Source organism: Lacerta agilis, chromosome 11 (assembly GCF_009819535.1).
Source record: "Lacerta agilis isolate rLacAgi1 chromosome 11, rLacAgi1.pri, whole genome shotgun sequence".
In the NCBI taxonomy this organism is placed as follows: Eukaryota; Metazoa; Chordata; class Lepidosauria; order Squamata; family Lacertidae; genus Lacerta; species Lacerta agilis.
In genome coordinates, this window is record NC_046322.1 from 45974910 (window position 1) to 45993980 (window position 19071).

General features: G+C 41.5%; 1 protein-coding gene across 4 annotated transcripts in view; it reads left to right on the forward strand.

Moving 5' to 3' along the window:
• The first annotated feature begins 1326 nt into the window (after positions 1–1326).
• SNX2 (sorting nexin 2) overlaps positions 1327–19071 on the forward strand; it is a 29508-nt gene continuing 11763 nt past the window's right edge. For 2 of the 4 annotated variants that reach the window (XM_033163939.1, XM_033163938.1), the window contains exons 1-10: positions 1329–1506; positions 6752–6869; positions 9613–9776; positions 11108–11174; positions 11310–11353; positions 11447–11588; positions 13039–13117; positions 16554–16629; positions 18082–18195; positions 18451–18544. In XM_033163939.1, coding sequence (XP_033019830.1) covers positions 1399–1506; positions 6752–6869; positions 9613–9776; positions 11108–11174; positions 11310–11353; positions 11447–11588; positions 13039–13117; positions 16554–16629; positions 18082–18195; positions 18451–18544 — 1006 coding nt within the window. In that variant the 5' untranslated portion in view covers positions 1329–1398. Of the gene's footprint in view, positions 1507–6751; positions 6870–9612; positions 9777–11107; positions 11175–11309; positions 11354–11446; positions 11589–13038; positions 13118–16553; positions 16630–18081; positions 18196–18450; positions 18545–19071 lie in introns of all 4 variants that reach the window. The other 2 variants (XM_033163937.1, XM_033163940.1) reach the window with 2 other exon arrangements.

Here is a 19071-nt window from a genome sequence, read left to right on the forward strand (position 1 = left end):
CCACTTTATCACTACCCGAAGGAATCTTAAAGTGGCTAACATTCTCCTTTCCCTTCCTCCCCCACAACAAACACTCTGTGAGGTGAGTGGGGCTGAGAGACTTCAAAGAAGTGTGACTAGCCCAAGATCACCCAGCAGCTGCATGTGGAGGAGCGGAGATGCGAACCTGGTTCACCAGATTACGAGTCTCCTGCTCTTTAACCACTACACCACACAAGAAGTACAATATCATTAGCGCTGTATTGATGATTTTATTGTATCTTTGTGTTTTTAGTTTGCTGCACACTGCTTGGAGATATTTTATATACAAAACAGTATGGATATGGTCATAAATAAATAAAAAGATGCACTTAACCTCATTAGATGGCCATGGTTTGCCTGTTGTTGTTTTTTTTAAAAAAAACTTTAACAAAAGTCTCTCCACAGCTTCCTGCTGGCAACACTTCCCATTGAGAAATGGCAATCACCTCCTGAAAATTTCAGAGAAGTTAATCTCCCTCTATCCATAAAACAGAAGAAAATCACACACAGTCTTTTATTTATTTATTTATTTATTTTGCATAGGAAAAATATTTCGGGGAAATGGAGTATTTGTCACAGAACCTCCCAACTCCTGTTATAACAGTTCACAATGGGTCTCTTTGCCTTTCAGGGAGAAGTTGGAGGGAGGGAGTGACAACACATAACTATGGGTAAGATTTATCACATTGCCATCCTAAACAGACTTATATCCCCACTCCTATTTTTTATTATTTCATAATAAGCATACACACCATTCTAATTTTAAAAAGAAAATAAGAACCTCCACACGGTTTACAAAGAGAATGAAGCAATAAAATTAACAATAACAGCAACTATTTGAAACATTAAAAAAGAGCAATAAAGTACTGTAAAGTAAAAGCAGATCAACACTTCTCTCCCCTTCTCTCTCCCTCTCCTCCCTTCATAGCTGTCAACTTTTTCCTTTTTTAAGGGAAATTCCCTTATTAAGAATAGGATTCCTCGCAAGAAAAGGGAAAAGTTGACAGCTATGCCTCCCTTCTCATCTCCCTTCCCCATCCCTTCTCTCTACCCCTTGCAGTTGCCCCATCTCTCCCCCGTCCTCCATCCCCCCTCTCCTCCCGTCCTCCTCCTCTCTTCCCCTCCCTCCCCTTCTCCGCCGCTCCTCCGCCTCTCTCCCCGCCCACCACCCCCTGACTCCGCCCACGGGGAGGGGAGAGCGACGGAAGGACCGCCTTGTTTCTTTGCCGTCACGTGACACCGGGCGGGGAGAATGAGGGAAGGGAGGACAGGATAAAGGGGCGGGGAAGGCAGGCGTTCACGTGACCGTCGGCAGCTGCCGGAAATCTCGCGCCTCTGCTCGCACGGGGCGGCGGGGACAGGGGGGGGTGGGCAAAGATGGCGGCGGAAAGGGAGCCCCCTCCTCTCGGGGACGGCCGGCAGACCGAGTTCGAGGAGCTGGAGGACGGCGAGGACCTCTTCACCAGCACCGTCTCCACCCTGGAGGTAAGGCGCGCCCTTCGGAGGGAGCTGGCGGCGGCCGCTTCCTCGCCCTCGGCCAGCCGGGTAGGCATTGCTATCGCTGCCCAGCCCCTCTGCGCCTTCCTCGCCCTCCCGCTCCGTCCCCTCAGCACAGGTGCAGCGGCCCCAAAGGCCACCTTGACCCGGGTCCCTCGCGAGCGAGGCGCTTCCGCCCACCTGGCCTCCCCCCCCCCCCCAGGCGCCAGGATGCTTCCTCTCCACCTGCGCTTGACGCTGTGCGGGCCGCTTCCCTTCCCCATCTGGCCCTTGCGTTTCTGGCCCTCCAGAGTCACCCGCACCTTCCTCTTTCTGTGCCCAGTGAAGTCTTGTCACGTCAGCTCTGAAGGCTGCGTTCTCTCCTCCCCCCCCCCCTGCATTTTCTTCTCTATAAAGGCAAGCTTCTGGACCAGGGTTTCCCAAAACTTGTGTTTCCAGCTGCTGTTTGGGCTGCGACTCCCATCATTCCCCAGCTTTGCAGGACCCCCAGGTGGCAAGGATGATGGTAGTCCCCAAAACAAACCCAAGTTTGGAAAACCCAGCTAGACTGAAATCACTCTTTCCCAAGACTTTAAATGTGGCCGTAACTCTTCCTCCCAGAAGCTTTCTTTTCACTGGTTTTAATAGCGTTGTTGGGTGGTATATATGGGCAGGGCTTTTTTCCCCCCTGCCAGAACTCGCAGCAACATCGGGCACCTGTCAAGTGGGCGCCATTGCCATTCTAAGAGAATGAGGGAGTGAGTTCTAGTTCTAGCGCCTCTTTTTCTAGAAAAATAGCACTGTGAATGGACTTTGCAAAGTCTGAATGCCTGAGGCTGCAATCCTGCCCACACTTAACTGGGGTCCCACTGACTTCAATGGCGCTTCCTTCTGAGTAGACATTTATAGGACTGTACAGAAAGACCATGTTGGTACACAATAGCTAGTAGATGGTGAGTACCATATACAGTATGCTTATAAGCCTGTAGCCTTATTTTATTTAACTGGCATCCTGCCTCTTTTACTCTTGTCTCGTGCATAAATGTGTGTAGCACACTTTACTTCTGTCTAAAGAGCACCTTTATTTTGATAACTAGCCTATGAAGTCTGTAGCTAATATTCCTCGGGAGTTGAAACCTTTGCATAGGTACAGTTTAGCTTGTTAATGTTTGTAAAGCAACGTGCTTCCTTTGATTTCTCAGCAGTAAGGGATTTCTCATTCCAGTCCTGGCCCTGTTTCCACTTTGCACTTGGTGAAAAACATACAGGGAACAATCTGTCACAAAATGAAGCGTTGCTGTTTTGTTGGACAATGCTTCCTGTCCCTGAACTTTAAACTAAGAAGGCCAGGGACAGTAAGTTTGTTTCCAGCTTATCCTGCTGTGTCAGTGATATACTGTGAGTTTTTTTTTTTTAAAAAAAAGAAATAGCAGAGAGGCTGCTTTTAGAGAGTGACTGAATGCTTTTAAGTGTAGTATGGGAGAAATAGTTTTCAAAACTAATTATTTGTGAACCGTTTTCATCTGCGCCTCAGTTACTCAGTGCTTCCCACAGCAGTTAAAAAGAGTTCTCTGTAGCAAAAAAAACCCCCAACCATAAACCACAGCAGTTCAGGCACTGGTAACTTCAGTACAGTATTGGATTACTCCCGTGAACTTCTCTTGCTCTTGACCTGGAAATGGCAGATAGTGAGAGATGCTACAGCATGGCTGCTGACATGAGTAAGTCCCTTTCAACATATTACACCTTCAGAAATCTGCAGCGGTTTCCAATTTGTTACCAGGCCAAGTTCCATTAGTATGGGCATATAAAGCCCTTAATAAATTGGGGCCAGTTTACTTGCTGGAACACCTTACCCCACATGTGCCCACTTGACCACTCTTATCTGCAGAACTGGCACTGTTACAGGTGTCACATAATACTCATTCTGTAGTTGTTAGCAATTGATCTCTTAGTATGGTGGCACCTTGCCTGTACTGTTTCGCTTAAAACATTTTTGTTTAGGCAAGCCTATCCAAACATGCAATTGTGTTTTAATCTTTTTTCTGTTGATTTGAATGATTTTTTTAAAAAAGTTTTAAATTGTCCTTATTGCTAATTTTAATATCTCTTGTAAACCGCTTAGAGATTTTACTAAAACTAAGTGGTGTATAAATTTTGTTAAATAAACACTGAAACATGAAAGGCAGCAAAACCAGAAACCATTTTGATAGCTAGTGCTAGTTGTCTGAAAGAGTAAATGTGCACATTTCCACATGCATGGAAGTTCTGCCTTTGGAACCTTCCCTCTTTTTCTAGATGAATCATGGTAGCTTTTTATTTTTACAGTAGCTTTTTATTGGAGCAACGCTACAAACTGAGAGTGAAACAACAGCAGGAATTGAGGCTAATGTTGATCTCTGCAATGGAATAAAATCAATGCACTCCTGGTGCTGATAAAAGGCTCTGACTTGGAGGGCATTAAGATGAAAGTACTATTAATATGCGGTCGATTTCATATCTGGCAGTCTTGATTTTGGAACTAACTTATGCCCTGATGCTTATTGCTGGGAGAGGTGATGTTGTTGTTGCTAAGATATATAGCTGAGGGGCCCAGGTCACCTATACAATTACTGCCACCATCTCACATACTAGGCCTTGGAATTCTGCTGTGCCAAAGACTAAATAGCGCTGTGCAGTGTTGACTTGGTCGTGCAAGTACTTAGGATTACTGAAATAATGGAAATTAAAAAAAAATTGAATGATAAATGCCAGCTTCTCTTTTGCTTTGTATAAAAAGTTGGCACTTTGTTATGTGAGACTCGATCCCGGATAATGTTTCTGTGAGGAGTTCATCAGGAGTAGCTGTGCTTTGCATGTTTACATGTTTGTGTGCAAAAAGGCATGGCTTGTGATGGTACATGGAGTTCTGTCTTTCTCGTCTACAGAGCCACTTTAGGATTTCTTTCAAAGTACCTTACTGGTACAAAGTCACTTACTGGTACTGACCAATTTCTTCATGAACAGTTTACAGACACAACACTGCCTACTCCAGTGACTAATCACTGTGCAAACATTTTCTACGAAGAAAAAAACCTCCCGGGAACAGTTCATTCATCATGCTGGTGGTGTGATTTTTCTCCCTGGGAGGCTGAATTGTGTGGGCACCAAGATGCACACTTAACTACTTATATGAAGTGCCTTTTATATGACTTGGGTCAACAGTAGCTACTCCAGAGAAATGGCACAGTAATGTGTTGCTTCTGTTACTTGTTTACAGTTGTCATAAGTCTTGTGGTGGCCTTTTAATGCAAACGCTAATTGTGAATCTGGTACCCACATGCCTTGCCTTCCTGAATAAATTATACACTTCTACTTAACTCATCTTTTGTCTTGCACACTTAACTTACTAACTGCTCCACATGTGCATTGCCTCTTCTGGGTGCTCTAGAGCCTGCTATTTAAGAGTTAGCAATGAAACATTTTTTGTTCTTATGCAGTTTACCTGGAGGTTAATGATAGGGCCTCTCTTTAGCTTGGCAAGTGTGCAAAATGTCCTGCACGCTAGCTAGAATAATGTGTTGCTTCCTGCTTCACCCCATGCATTCTGTCCTGTTCATTCTGTGCTGGGCCTCTTGAAATCTGATGTACACTCTTGTGGTCCCTTCCAACTCTGTGATTCTATTGAGTACATGTGGCATCTCTCAACATGGCCAGAAAGATTCCATCTCAGTGCTAGAACTTGGGGTAACCCAATAAAACTGATGGACAGATTGGAATACCACTTCAGGCAGTGCATACTGATAGTGTTTGTTTCCACAATAGATGATCAATAGCTTGAAAATGGGATTAGTCATTGATAGGCAAAGTCATTGCAGATGGGTCTGTTGGATGGGTGTAGCCAAGGGGGGCAGGGGGGCAGCTCCTCCTCCTAACTAAATAACAATCAATACAAATCTGAGGTTCTGGTCCCCCTAACAAAAGCCTCACCCTCTGACAAAAATCCTGGTTATGCCCTTTGTCTATTGCCACCAACCTGTCTGACTAGCCTGTTCCTCCTTAGTCTCTAGCAACAGCCAACCACTCCAAATGGGAATGAATAAGTAGAAGCCCTTCCACTTCTCTGTTTTGACCTATTTCTGCTCCATATTAATTTTCTGGCAGTTTTGAAAAATTGGACTGTAAATAAATGATAGCTATATGGAACCTCTGTTTTCAGGTGTAGCATGTCTTTGGAGGGTGGGTCAGATGTAATATGTCTGGTGTTGTGTGCTGCTTTTGTAGGCATCAGGCTTGCCACTGTTGGAAATAGGATGCTGAACTTAATGAACATGGGTCTTGATCCATTTGAGACAACTTAAAATGTTAGACTACAAAGTAGTAGTAGTAGTAGTAATAGTAGTGGTATCTGTAATAATAATAATAATAATAATAATAATTTATTTATACCCGCCCATCTGGCTGGGTTTCCCCAGCCACTCTGGGCGGTTTCCAACCGAATATTAAAAACAATACAGCATCAAGCATAAAAACTTCCCTAAACAGGGCCGCCTTCAGTTGTCTTTTAAAAGTAAAATAGTTGCTTATTGCCTTGACATCTGCTGAGAGGGCATTCCACAGGACAGGCGCCACCACCAAGAAGGCCCTCTTCTGGTTCCCTGAGACATTAGCCATACAACAGGGTCCTCACATTTGTAAAATGGTTTGAAAACCTGTAGGGTCACTTTGAACCTTGCTTTGGAATATTTTGAAGCTTGCAAGCTTTTTGTAATTAGCAGTAGCTTAATAGAGGGACAGTTTGCAGCCAGATATGTGTTGATATACTTGGAGGTTGTACTCTTTCTATGATGATTTCTCCAAATAAGTCTTCATATAATTACTGCCTTGAAAGACTTTATGCCAGGACGTGCTAGTTCTAAAGTTGGGGTATTTTGCTCCTTGGGAATTGGGCCCAAGGAGAAGCTTTCAGAAAACAGTCATTTTAGGAATATTAGTAAACTTAAGTTACATTGAAAACAGTAAGTGAATATTTATGTTCTAATCGTATTTAACATGGGGTCATCGTGAAGAGGAAACAGTTGTTAAGATATCCCCTGAAAGGTTAATGTTTCCTTGGTACATTGTTATCCTATAACTGCTAGGAAATGGAAATTGCTGACATAGTTGCTTCTGCATGCTGTTTTTTCGTGTTATGTGCTTGCAAATGATAGCATTTGCTGTGATTGTTTCATAAGTACTGATGCTGTTCTTCCCAACTGTTTGCTCCTTTCAACAGTCAAGCCCTTCATCTCCAGAGCCAGCCAGTCTTCCTGCAGAAGACATCAGTACAAATTCTAATGGCCCAAAGCCTGCAGAAATCATACTAGATGATGACAGGGAAGACCTTTTTGCTGGTAATGTTCTCCCTCACATTTTCTTTTATTTAAAAAGGATTTTTCAGATAACTTTTAATGGAAAACATAATTTAGAAAGTCATTACAATGTACAATTTCTAGAGAACGGGGAGTTGGAGCTTTGTCATAGGAAGAGAAAGTAATTGAATTACATTTTTAGAACTGCCTTGAATCAAAGACTCAGGCTTGTGAACAGTTGCATTATTGCCTTCGAGCAAAAGAAGGGATTGAAACCCTTGAAATCAGTTTGATCTCAATATATATTCTAACATGATGAACATCAGCTAACAAGCAGATAACATTCAGGAGAGAGTTGTATAGCCTTGAAGGGTAACAGTAGATTTTGGCAGGCTTGGTTCATGCACAACAACAAATCATGGTTTTTCTCTACAAGATTGAGTCTACTTGAGCCTCAGGCTTGTTTGCTTTAGGGAGTCCTTTATGTGTACAAAGTGGGTATTGAAAGCATTTGCTTACCTCTTTGAACTATCCACTGTTTTGTCCAAACCATGGGAACCACAGTTGGATCTTGGTTTGTTCTGAGTTCAGACACACTTTCAGAAGTGAAAATTGAAGCTTCTGATATCTTGTCATAACTGAAGAAGTGGTGAGAGGATGTGCATGAGCATAGTTCTCCTCATGCAAACTGCTCTTCAAAATGGCAAACCATGGTTTATTATGTCTAGCTCATAGTTTTACTCTATAAATATTTCAATCTGAAATGTCCTGTGCTGGCCTACCTGAAACTGTAGGTTAATTAAACTGAGCTAGTCGGTTAAATGAGCTTTACTAGCACATAGTCAATGATACAAATTACATTTTATGGGATGATCACCTGCTTTAGACACTCCTTCCACCCCACTTAAAGCTTGAAGACATGGAGAGGGAGGGAGAGGGAGCAGACCTGCTTCTTCACAGCTATGTTGCTAGTTTAGTTTTCATTTTTCTCTCTGTGCTAAACTAATGAGGGAGAAAATGCAGCCAAATGCCCAAGAGCATTGCACTATGAGTGCTCCAGCAACAGTTATAGCCAGGAACAAATGCTCTGCTATGTGCCTTCCTCTCTAGATTTACTTCTGCCTTAAAGTCTGGAGCCCTTAAAGCAAAGATGCAGCCCATCATAACATATGTGCTTGGCCAATAACAAATACATCTTGATTGAATAATTTCCTCTTCAGTTGCTGGCTGGGGGAGTTTGTCATTCATCTTGGTCAACGCAAAACACAAGAATTCACACTTCTTAATACATGTGTGTACACACACACACACAACCACAAATTTAGCTAAACTTTGTTTCTAGGACAAACTTAAGTAAAACTTTAAAAGCTCAGGTACTCAGATGTATGAAAAAGTTATGTTTGTTTTGAATAACTTTTGTTTTAAGGATTTGAAGTAGTTTCTTGCTATCCCTGTTCACTTTATCATTGTGCTATTCTGCATAACTCCCTGTCATTTTTGTGTTAGAAAGCTTTTGGGTAAGTGGTTAATTGACTGAATTGCCAGTAATCCAGCTTGGTAGAACTAGTGTTTCAGATACTCTATAACATGAGAAAACTGTTGTTATTCCTAAAGGAGTTAAAATTCATAATTACATTTTAATTGGGAAGAAGTTTGTGGCCTCTTCCCACAATCCCCATGAAACATAATGTTCAGTCACTTAGCTTAACAGCCGGAAGAGGCTGCATGGTACGTAAAAGTACTTGGTACGTTTGCCCACTACAGTTTGATAGTGCATCACATTAAGAAATGAACTAACCCTTGCTTTAATGGCTGTTACCTCCTTGATGTTAGTGGTATCCAAAGTACAGGTTGTAACTGGCCAGAATTAGCACTAGTGGAAAACTTGTAAATTTCTTTTAACTAATGGAAACATTTAATGGAGTTCCTAGTCAAGCATTTGCCTGAATATGTGTTGGCTGAAAGGAGGGAGGGGGCAGAGCTGTGCAGCCACTGCAGTCAGGCTAGGATTGGTGTTATATTCTCAAACCATCTTGCCCCGGTGAGCAACCCGACCGCTTCACCAGCTGACGTTTCCAAACCACCTTCAGGGACAGCCCCACACATAATGCATCACAGTAATCTGACCTAGAGATTACCAGAGCATAGACAACAGAAGTTAGGCTACCCCTGTCCAGATAGGAATGCAGCTGGGCCACCAGCCGAAGCTGATGGGAGGCACTCCGTGCCACTGAGACCACCTGAGCCCAAGCAACAGCAGTTAATCCAGAAGCACCCGCTCGGTCTTATCTGGGTTGAGCTTCAGTTTGCTGACTGTCATCCAGTCCGTTACCTGGGCAACACAATGGTCCAGCACATCCGCTGCCCCACCAGCAGATGTAAAGGAGAATTGGAGTTGTGTGTCATCAACTTACTCCAAAACAACTTAGAATTCCCCTTCAACATCTATAGGCCTAAACCAGAGCTGGCAGGTGTGGGGGCATTGTGGGTGGGGCTTATGTGCAGCAACCTCCTGTGCCCTACTTCTATCCCAAACACATTCAGGCAAATTCCTAAAGGGACTTTGACACTACTACAACCCTGATGTTCTCTGGAAAATATATATTTTTGCCTAATACTGCATTGAGATCAGGTGTTACACAGCATAGCATAAATGCGAGAGATGGTGCAATGAATAAATGAAGGGGATTGTGAATCTCTCTTGCTGACCACAACAGCCTCAAAATTCTCTGGGGTTTGTGCTCCTGATATGCATGAATATTTCTCATTCTTTTTTTTTATCCAGAAGCCACGGAGGAAGTTTCTCTGGACAGTCCGGAAAGAGAACCGATACTTTCATCCGATTCTACTCCAGCTGTTACACCTGTTACACCAACCACACTAATAACACCCAGAATGGAGTCAAAAATAGTGGTGGCTCCTGTGGACTTTGATAGATCCAGGGAAGAGGTATTGAATAACTTAGTGAAACATTTCTATTAAGCTGATTAACATTCTGTGTCCTTTAAAACGTGGGGGGGGGGTTCTTTTTGTTTGTTTGTTTGTTTGTTTGTTTGTTTTGCTTCCTGTTTTATATTGTATTTCCGTTTTTATTATGTATTTTTATGTTGCAAACCGCCCTGAAATCTTTGGGTGAAGGGCAGTACACAGCGCTCCCCCCCTCTATATATTTATCTCCGATGAGTGTATTATATAAAATATAATTTGTAACTGGCTTAACTGATACAGTGGTACCTCAGGTTACATACGCTTCAGGTTGCATACGCTTCAGGTTAAGAACTTAGTTTCAGGATAAGAACAGAAATTGTGCTGCGGCAGCTGGAGGCCCCATTAGCTAAAGTGGTGCTTCAGGTTAAGAACAGTTTCAGGTTAAGAATGGACCTCCAGAACGAATTAAGTTCTTAACCCGAGGTACCACTGTATTGGTAACTACTGTTACAAGTAGAAATAGTTCTTGCCAATTAAGGCAGCTCCAGCTGTCAAAATGATTCTTGCATTTAACAAGCCTTGTGCTCATGTGCTCTGTTCTTCCATCATTCCTTCTCTCCACCTTCACATTGTGTGCACTGCAGTTACGTTAATTGAAACTCCCGTTTCTTCTGAAGACCGTCCGCTAACTATGGTCTGCCAATGAGACAAAGGATGGTGGCTTATTAAATCATGTGTATCTAAGCCCCAGGCCTCAAGGGAAAATGAACAGCCACATCAGGGTCACAGGACAAGTCTGGGACGGAGAAGCATTTATAAGTTGGAAAGGATTGCATTGCTGTGTAGTCCAATCAGAATAGTTCAGTCCAAATTGTTTGCAGTTTTAGGAATATTTATTTGCTTGAACAATGAAAGCAGACACCTCTTAAACTCTCACAATGGTGCTTCGGTATAGAAGGGGTTGCTGCAATGTTTATATCAAAATCAAAGTCGCCTCAACTCCCCCCACTTAAGTGTTTTTGAACTGAGTGACATAATTACAACACTTGCTTAGGTTCATACGAGCAATAACTGTGTTGAGCAATTATAACTGTTCAGATGAATCTTCCAAATATAGTGATTTCTTCTCCCCCCCCCCTTTTTGTTGTTGGAATATATGGCAATACGCTTAATTTTCTTCTATAGTATTGACTGTCCTAATAGCTTTCTTATGGCATACTAACTAGCTACGGTTACTAGCTAGCATTGGGTTATTATTGGCTCAACCATAAATTTGAAAATTAGTGTTTAGGCTTCCAGAGTTTGTGACTAGACAGTAGTTTGAACAATACCTTGTTTTTCTTTCTTTCTAGATTGAAGAAGAAGCTAATGGCGACTTGTTTGATATTGAAATCAATGTGTCAGATCCAGAGAAAGTTGGTGAGTGAAAACAGTACATTGCAGAAAAACTGAATCAACTTTTTACATAGCCCATCTTAGAATAAATGTTCATCGCATAAAGAGTGAAATGCTGAAAGAGATACTGAAGGGCTGATTTGTGTGTTTGTTTTACAGGCGATGGTATGAATGCATATATGGCATACAGAGTAACAACAAAGGTAACCTGTTGTAATGGCAGCAGTGCAGAATTTTGGCTGTCTTGGAATGCATAAATGCCGAATGTTTTAAAATTACCTCTTCTGTGTTTTTAGACATCTCTTTCCATGTTTCACAAAAACGAATTCGCTGTTAAAAGAAGATTCAGTGACTTTCTTGGCTTACATGCCAAATTAACATCCAAATATCTGCATGTTGGGTATATTGTGCCTCCAGCTCCAGAAAAAAGTATTGTAGGTAAGTACAGGTGTAGTTATTTTGCGGGCGGCACAGGGAATGTGTTGCTTATACTTGAATGAGTCTTGGGGGCTTATATACTGCTCTTCTGTCTGATGGTTGAATTAGATTTTGAGCTTGCAGAAAACCTACCCATTTTTTTGTGTACAGGAATTGTTAGCCCAGTGTTCTCCAAACAGCCCCTGCCATTTAAACTTGATGAATAACATAAATCAAGGGCATTGTTCCATCTAATAGTGAACTTAGTGCTTCTGAGTCCACAGCAGTGGTTTGCAGACAGAATTGTAGAATTGAAAAGGACCACAAGGGTTAATGAGTCCAAACCCCTGCAATGTAGGAATCTTTTGCCCAACGTCTGGCTTGACCCCGTGACCCTGAGATTAAGAGTCTTATGCGCTACTGGGCTCTGAACAAGGCTGCTAAGAAACAAAAGAGAGGTACTAGGAGTAATTGGAGGAAGATTGTGTTTGTATCTGATATAAATTGGTGTGTATCCTGTTGGCTACATTTCTAAATTTCTTTAAGACGTCCTTCCAATCACTAAGAGGTCTTCTTAAGCACGTCTTGTCATCAACGTAGTCTTTTCTTTATGTAGGAATCTAGTTCTGGTGTATTTACTTACTTACTTGCTTACTTATTTAGTATATTATGTTCTCTCTTTTTTGTATGTTTATGTTGTGAACCACCCTGTGATCTTTGGGTGAACGGGTGGTATACAAATTTAATAAACAATAAAGTAATAATAAATTTGAAAGCATTAACGCTTCCCAACACAGCCCAATGACTGAGCATGCTCATTCTTCACCAAGAGTTACTGTGTCAGTTGGAAAGGAAAAGCAAAGGAGGGAGAATAGATTGGCTTGTTTGAGCCTCTTAACAGCTGACGGTATCCGGGAGGAAAGGAAAGGCTGGCGCTCTTAACAGTGTTAGATCTATCGCAGCATTTTGTTTCAGGACTTACTTCTTGCCTACAATAGAAAAGCACCTTTTAGTGATGTTATGAATGGCCCTGGACTTTGCCAAACTCAAAACAAATATTCACTGCATTTTATAACCTCAGTCATAATCCCCTCCATTTTTTTTAATGCAATAAAGATTAATCTGGAAGGTGATCTGAAGAACTGCCCCAGTGAAGTCTATATGCCACGTTCTTTAGGAAATGTAAAACCGCATATATTTGCTGGTGCAGGGTGGCATCCGATACTTACTGTCTGCCAGCGGAATGGACTTGGGCAAAACTGTAAAGGTTTTAACATGAGATAGATAAATGGTAAACAGTGGACTGGGTTTTTCTGTTGTGATTGCAAACTCACAGCAGCTTTTAAAATGTATTTTTTTGGGGGGGTAACTTTTAATAGTTTCATTTACCTTTTGTGACTGAGAAATAAGTCATGAAGTTAAGCTTATGGGCTACATCAAAGTGTAAAATCTTTTGTCACTTTCTTCAAAGGCATGACTAAGGTAAAAGTAGGCAAGGAAGATTCGTCATCTACAGAATTCGTAGAAAAAAGAAGAGCAGCACTAGAAAGGTAATTTATACTTTCAGCTAATAAACAAATACATACTAAAGTGGGATCCTCGTCCTGCATTGCCTTAAGCTTAGGTGTTTCAAGTCTCCATAGACCAAATTTTATAAAATACATTAGGTGTAACAGAAGCTACAAAAGTTTATTTTTCATACAACAGTTTGTGAAACTGTACTGTTTATGTAACAGATAGGGGCAAAATTAAGTGGGAATCTATGGGTGAGTATATGTAAATTTTAAGAGACACGTGCTAAAATTAAAGCTTCTAAATGCTGCTATGAACATTTAGAAATGTAATATTCTTCAGGTGATAGACACTGCAGCCAGAGAAATCTCGATTTAGATTTTATTGGATAGACTTCAAGTACGCTAACTACTTTTCACAGGAGTGCTCCAAGTGTAGGCCATGGGTACATGCAATAACTTTTTTAAAAAGCTTGGTACATCATTCCCTCATGCTAGTAGATCATTTTTTTTCACTGCAGTGAATGAAAAATTGCAATATGTAAACATTTTCTTGTGTATCAATTGTTTAATGGTGGTTTCTTGCCTTCCAAGGCTTATCTAGCATTGCTGGGACTGTCCTTTTTAAGTATGGGGAGTTCACCAATGTAACTGTTTTACTCCTAAGGAAGACATGTCCATTCAGCTTTTCAATAGTTTCAAGTCTAATCCTCCATAGCAGGCAATTCTATTGGGATTCTCAATTAAAAGTTATTGTTTAGTGTTGCTGTGGTGATGCATCTTATGGAATTTGCTTTTGGAGCCCATAAGATCATAAAGTTTGGCCTTTTCCTGCCAAGGAAGAAGCGGGTCGGCAGTCTTCTGTATCTGAAGAATTCTCACATACCTGGTGCTGTTGTAGAATAAAGCTATCAATGTTCAGTGGCACTGTACCTCCATCCCTGTTTCCACCCCCACCCCCACCCCCAATAAAATCCCCAAGGTGCAACTTTCCTACTATTTGGAAATCCAGGCTATCTCTATAGGGCTCCTTTTTGGACACTTGCCGTAACTATTTGAAACCTAGCACTCATTTTGCAATTAATATACCTGTAACACAATGGCTGGAGTCTTCCTGCATATGTATTCTGCTATGTGAGGAGCTGCAATGTTTATTCATTGATCAAAATTTTCCCTTTTTTGCTTTCTGTAAATGGGTTTTTAATATCACTATTCTCACCATTCTCACAAGCAAACTGCACTTCTAAGCTAGAGTATGTAAATTAATCATGGTATGTATGTATGTATGTATTTTATATATCTTTATTTATATCCTACCCTTTCCCCTTAGAGGACTCAAGGCGGCTTACATATAAAAATAAGAACCACGTTTTGATTGCAGAAATTGATTTAAAAAAAAAAAAAAATGTTATATTTTATGGTCCCCTGATTTAGTTGCCATTAAGGAATCAACTGATAGTTGGGATGGTAATCTGAATAATTTTCAGCACCTTCCAATCCTACAGTTCTGTAATCATAGAAATCTACTTGACTGGACTGTTCTGCCACAGGAAGCATCTTTTATGTCCTAAACAGTCACCTAGAAGGATGGTGAAATGCAACTTGCGCATGGGGCGGGATTGAACAAATGTTCAATTTCCCTCTTTTAATGATAAAAAAATTCCCCTGTGTCGTGTTCAGAATCTTGATCATCTAAGTAGGAAAAGTATGCAGAGCTGCTGTGGGAGCTATTAAAGCCAAACAGGCTACTAGATATCAAAGCACCAATGGCATAGTACTCTTGTGTATAAATAATAGGCAGTGTGCCTGAACTATCATAAAAAGGATGTTATAGCCTGGTTTGCATGATACAGTAAGCCAATGTGTGGGCTTCTGGAGAGGACCCCACAGCTCATTTGATCCTCCCTTAGTCATTTTGTCCCATGCTAAGCCAAGGTTTGGTGTGGCATGGTGGCTGTGCCCAGGCTTCACATTTAAGCTCTCTCCTTGCTAGCCACAAGCTGCAGCCCAAAGATTGGTTAATGCATTCTTGAAAATGAAAATATAATTTAGTGGATGGGACAAGCATAGATTCACTAAGGGAGATGGGGTAGCCAAACTCCTGCGTCTTGCTCCTTGTTGAGGACCGCTTAAGGAGGTGGGCTTGAGTGTAGCAGGAGGCAGTATAGGCTTCCTGGACAGAACAGACTAGACTGGCTGTCCTTGGCTTTCATGCGAGCAGAGAGCGTGGCTTTGGTTTGTGCTAGTGAGAAGAGTTTTAATTCAATTGGCAAGAATGTGTGACCCTTCATTCCCCCAAAGCAGGCTTCCTCAACCTCGGCCCTCCAGATGTTTAGAGACTACAGTTCCCATCATCCCTGACCACTGGTCCTGCTAGCTAGGGCTCATGGGAGTTGTAGGTCAGAAACATCTGGAGGGCCGAGGTTGAGGAAGCCTGCCCCCAAACCAACCTAAATTGCCCCCGAGCTCTTGAGAGTCCTGAGCAGTACAATGTACAAATCAGTTAGTGCTGGTGAGCGGAACACCCTCTCATAGAACTCACTGAAAGTCTACAGCCCATTTTGGTGTTTGCCTTGGAAGTTAGCAGCCTTGTGTTGGTTAAATGAAATGGGGTCGGAGCTAATGTCCTCACTTTTGGGGTATCCTCTGATTTCAGAGACTGGGGATCAATATTTTTCGCCAAAAAATATAGACGCTCTTTCATAAGAAAGCCTTTTTCTGACTACCCACTCTTATTTATTTATAAAAGCATTTTACATTGCCGCTTCATATTCCTGCAAATGAACCAGAAGAATGGCAGATAGATGCACCGAGGGTAATCTACCCTAATATTTAGGGTGTGCTTTATGAAGAATGGCATGGAGAGGGTCTTCTGAAGCTGACTTCTGTGGAAGCCTAGATGAATCACTTTTAACTCTGAAAAGGCAGAATTCTCCCTGTTGCAGCTCCTTTCATGTCATTTCCAGGAACGCTGGATGACTTAAGAGTTGATGTTCAAAGATAATGCTACTTAGAGGAGGAAAGCTATTTTGCATGCTCCTGTTGTGCATTCTGTGTTGCGCAAACCTGGCTTACAGTGTTCTTTTTCAAGTCATATAGATACACAATACTATGAAAATGACATTGCTTAAATCATCCTTCTCTTTTCTCTTTAGTGCTCTTACCTTTTGCTGGGGGGCAGATGGGTGGGAAGCAGGCAGGCTCTTTGCGTCTTATTAATTGCTTGCTGGCAAACTTGATATTTTAGGCAAATGCTCATCCTTAATTGGTAGTCTCCGCAGAGAGGCAAAGGATTGAAGGGGCATTGAGACTGAACTATCCTCTAAACATTAGAGGTAACCATCTTAATGCACACTTAAAGCACATTGTCTGCCTGCTGAAGAATGGCACTGCTGCCGGCATACTTTCTGTGCATGGCAAACATTTTTCAGTATTGTCAGGAACATTAAATGTTATCTAATTTTTAAAACCATAGGTATCTACAACGAACAGTAAAACACCCAACCTTGTTACAGGATCCTGATTTAAGGCAGTTCTTGGAAAGTTCTGAGGTATTTAAATTATCCTATTTTTCTTTCAACCTACAATGATGCTTTGCACAAAAGAAACATTCTCATCATATATGGAAATCTGGTCCTGCTGTTCATAAATTTCAGTTGTGCCCTCAAAATAGGAATTGAATGACTTCAAGCTACAAAAAAATTAAGTTGCCAGACATTTGATGTAGTGCAAGGCAAGCGAGAGCATCAATTCGCTCTGGCTTATGAGATTTAACTTGATTGATCTCTCTGTAAAATAGGGGCATTATCTCAAAACTCACTAGTTTGGGAACTGGAAGCTACCAGTAAATAGACTGGATCCTTCTACCACAACCATATAAAAGTTTTGCGGTCCACTATGTAGTAATTAGTTCATGGATAGAGGACTTCAGTCACCAGTGCTGTCAATCTGGCACCTTTCATGTGCAAGTGGAAATCTCTTAAAATCCACCCAACTCTGAGAATGTTACACTGTACCAGATACTTCAATAACCCTTTTTTTGCATGCCAGTTTGTTTATATTGGTAAAAAGTTAGAATTTCGCAACTACTTTTAAAAACTACAGTTTGAGCATATCCTGGGGAGATGACATGCATTAAGGCTAACAAGTTTAAATTTGACCTATTTAAAAAGCTGCAGCTTTCGCATACTACAGGTAGGACCATGTTAATTCCTATGTCCCTAGTGCATCAATCACTTGTAGCTTTCCAAAATTTACCCACTCACTGACCACCGCATCCACAACAAACAGATAACTGGCAGAAGAGCATAGCTAAACCCTTAAATCTCAATGTGTGGCAAAGGTTTTTGTAAGGTTGCCAGTAGCAGGTATAAGTCCTTGAATTGGTACTCACTCGATAATGCAGCTATAGGCAGAGGAGCTTTGTAGTCATGTAGCGACCTTTGCGGGGTGGGATTTGAAAGCAGTGCAACGTGCACAGAAATCTGCTTCGCCATATTTCTGGGCTACAACAGCTAGTGAAAAGAATGCTATGGCTAATATTTGCATGTGTCTTCAGGAAAGTATAGATAGCCGTTCATTATCTTTGAGGAACTTTTATATTTGTATAGCAAGATAGACGCAGTGTTTTATATGAAGTATTCTGACAGATTGTTGCTGCACCTGTAACTTGGAAACAGCAGCAGAGCGCCCTTAAAAGCCGCTGCTGCGGTTGGTATACAGGTGACCAGTTAAGGCACCTGGTGGCATCGTAACAACTTTTGACAAATGGTCTCTGTGTTCCATCTAAATGTAAAGGTGCAGGAGAAAAGCAAATTGAAAGTCTATTTTTTTAAGTTTTCCTCTGAGAATGTAAAAGTAGTAAATTTAAGAAATTAGGTTCCACTATATTGAAATGTACGAGGGGGAAGAAAACACTACATCCTTTTCAGTCCCTTTGGTGCCCAGTTAAACCTCCAGCCTTTTAACCGGTTTGTTTGCCCTTATTTGTCATTCAATTCCAGCTGCCGAGAGCAGTTAACACTCAGGCTCTGAGTGGAGCAGGAATATTGAGGATGGTGAACAAGGCTGCCGACGCTGTCAACAAAATGACGATCAAGATGAATGAATCGGATGCAGTAAGAGCTGATTTTTCGACTTGAATAATGAGATGAATTAATGAGCCTCAACAGTTGCATTTTAAGACCGTAGGAGTAGAAAATGGGATATTAATTTACTTATTGGCTTGGGTTCTCAACTGAATCAGTTGGCTACCATGTTTGGACCCAGTTAATTTGTTTCCTGCTGAGGGGTGGGTTGTGTTTTTTTGGGGGGGAGGGTGTATTTTGCAATGGTAACGTAATTTGTAATGGCTGAATTTCACTTCTTGCCAGTGGTTTGAAGAAAAGCAGCAACAGTTTGAAAATTTGGATCAGCAGCTCCGGAAACTTCACGGTAGCGTAGAAGCCTTGGTCTGCCATAGAAAAGGTAGATGTTTTATTCAGGTTTTCACAAAGTGAGCCCTTGCCGAATCAGATTCTTGTCAAACATTTCCTGATTAATAATAAATATTTTCAGCACCAGAAGTTAATACAGAGTCACACAAAGTGTACAATACCTCTCATACAAAAGATAATAGGGTCTTTCAGCAATAATCCTAACAGCGCATATATATTCTTAAAATAGGAGGGAACTTAGCAGGTGCTTACTCCCCCCCCCCAACGATTTAAGCAGAAAGATGTAAATTGGGGAGTGGACAACATGGCAATTGTACCCTTTGCATCACACCAGATGTTCCAAGTTTTGTTACTTCAGACTAGAGTACTGTTTTGTGTCTGCATGTACTGTAGTATGAATTCATAATAACACATACGTTATTTTCTTCCTCCCCAGATATAGTAAGTATCTCATCCAACTCGTGTATGTTTTGCACAGCAACACAAGGCTTTTCAATGAAATTTGTTGCCAGATTAGTATACCTAGATACGTAGTCAATGAGGCACTCCTGCATGATA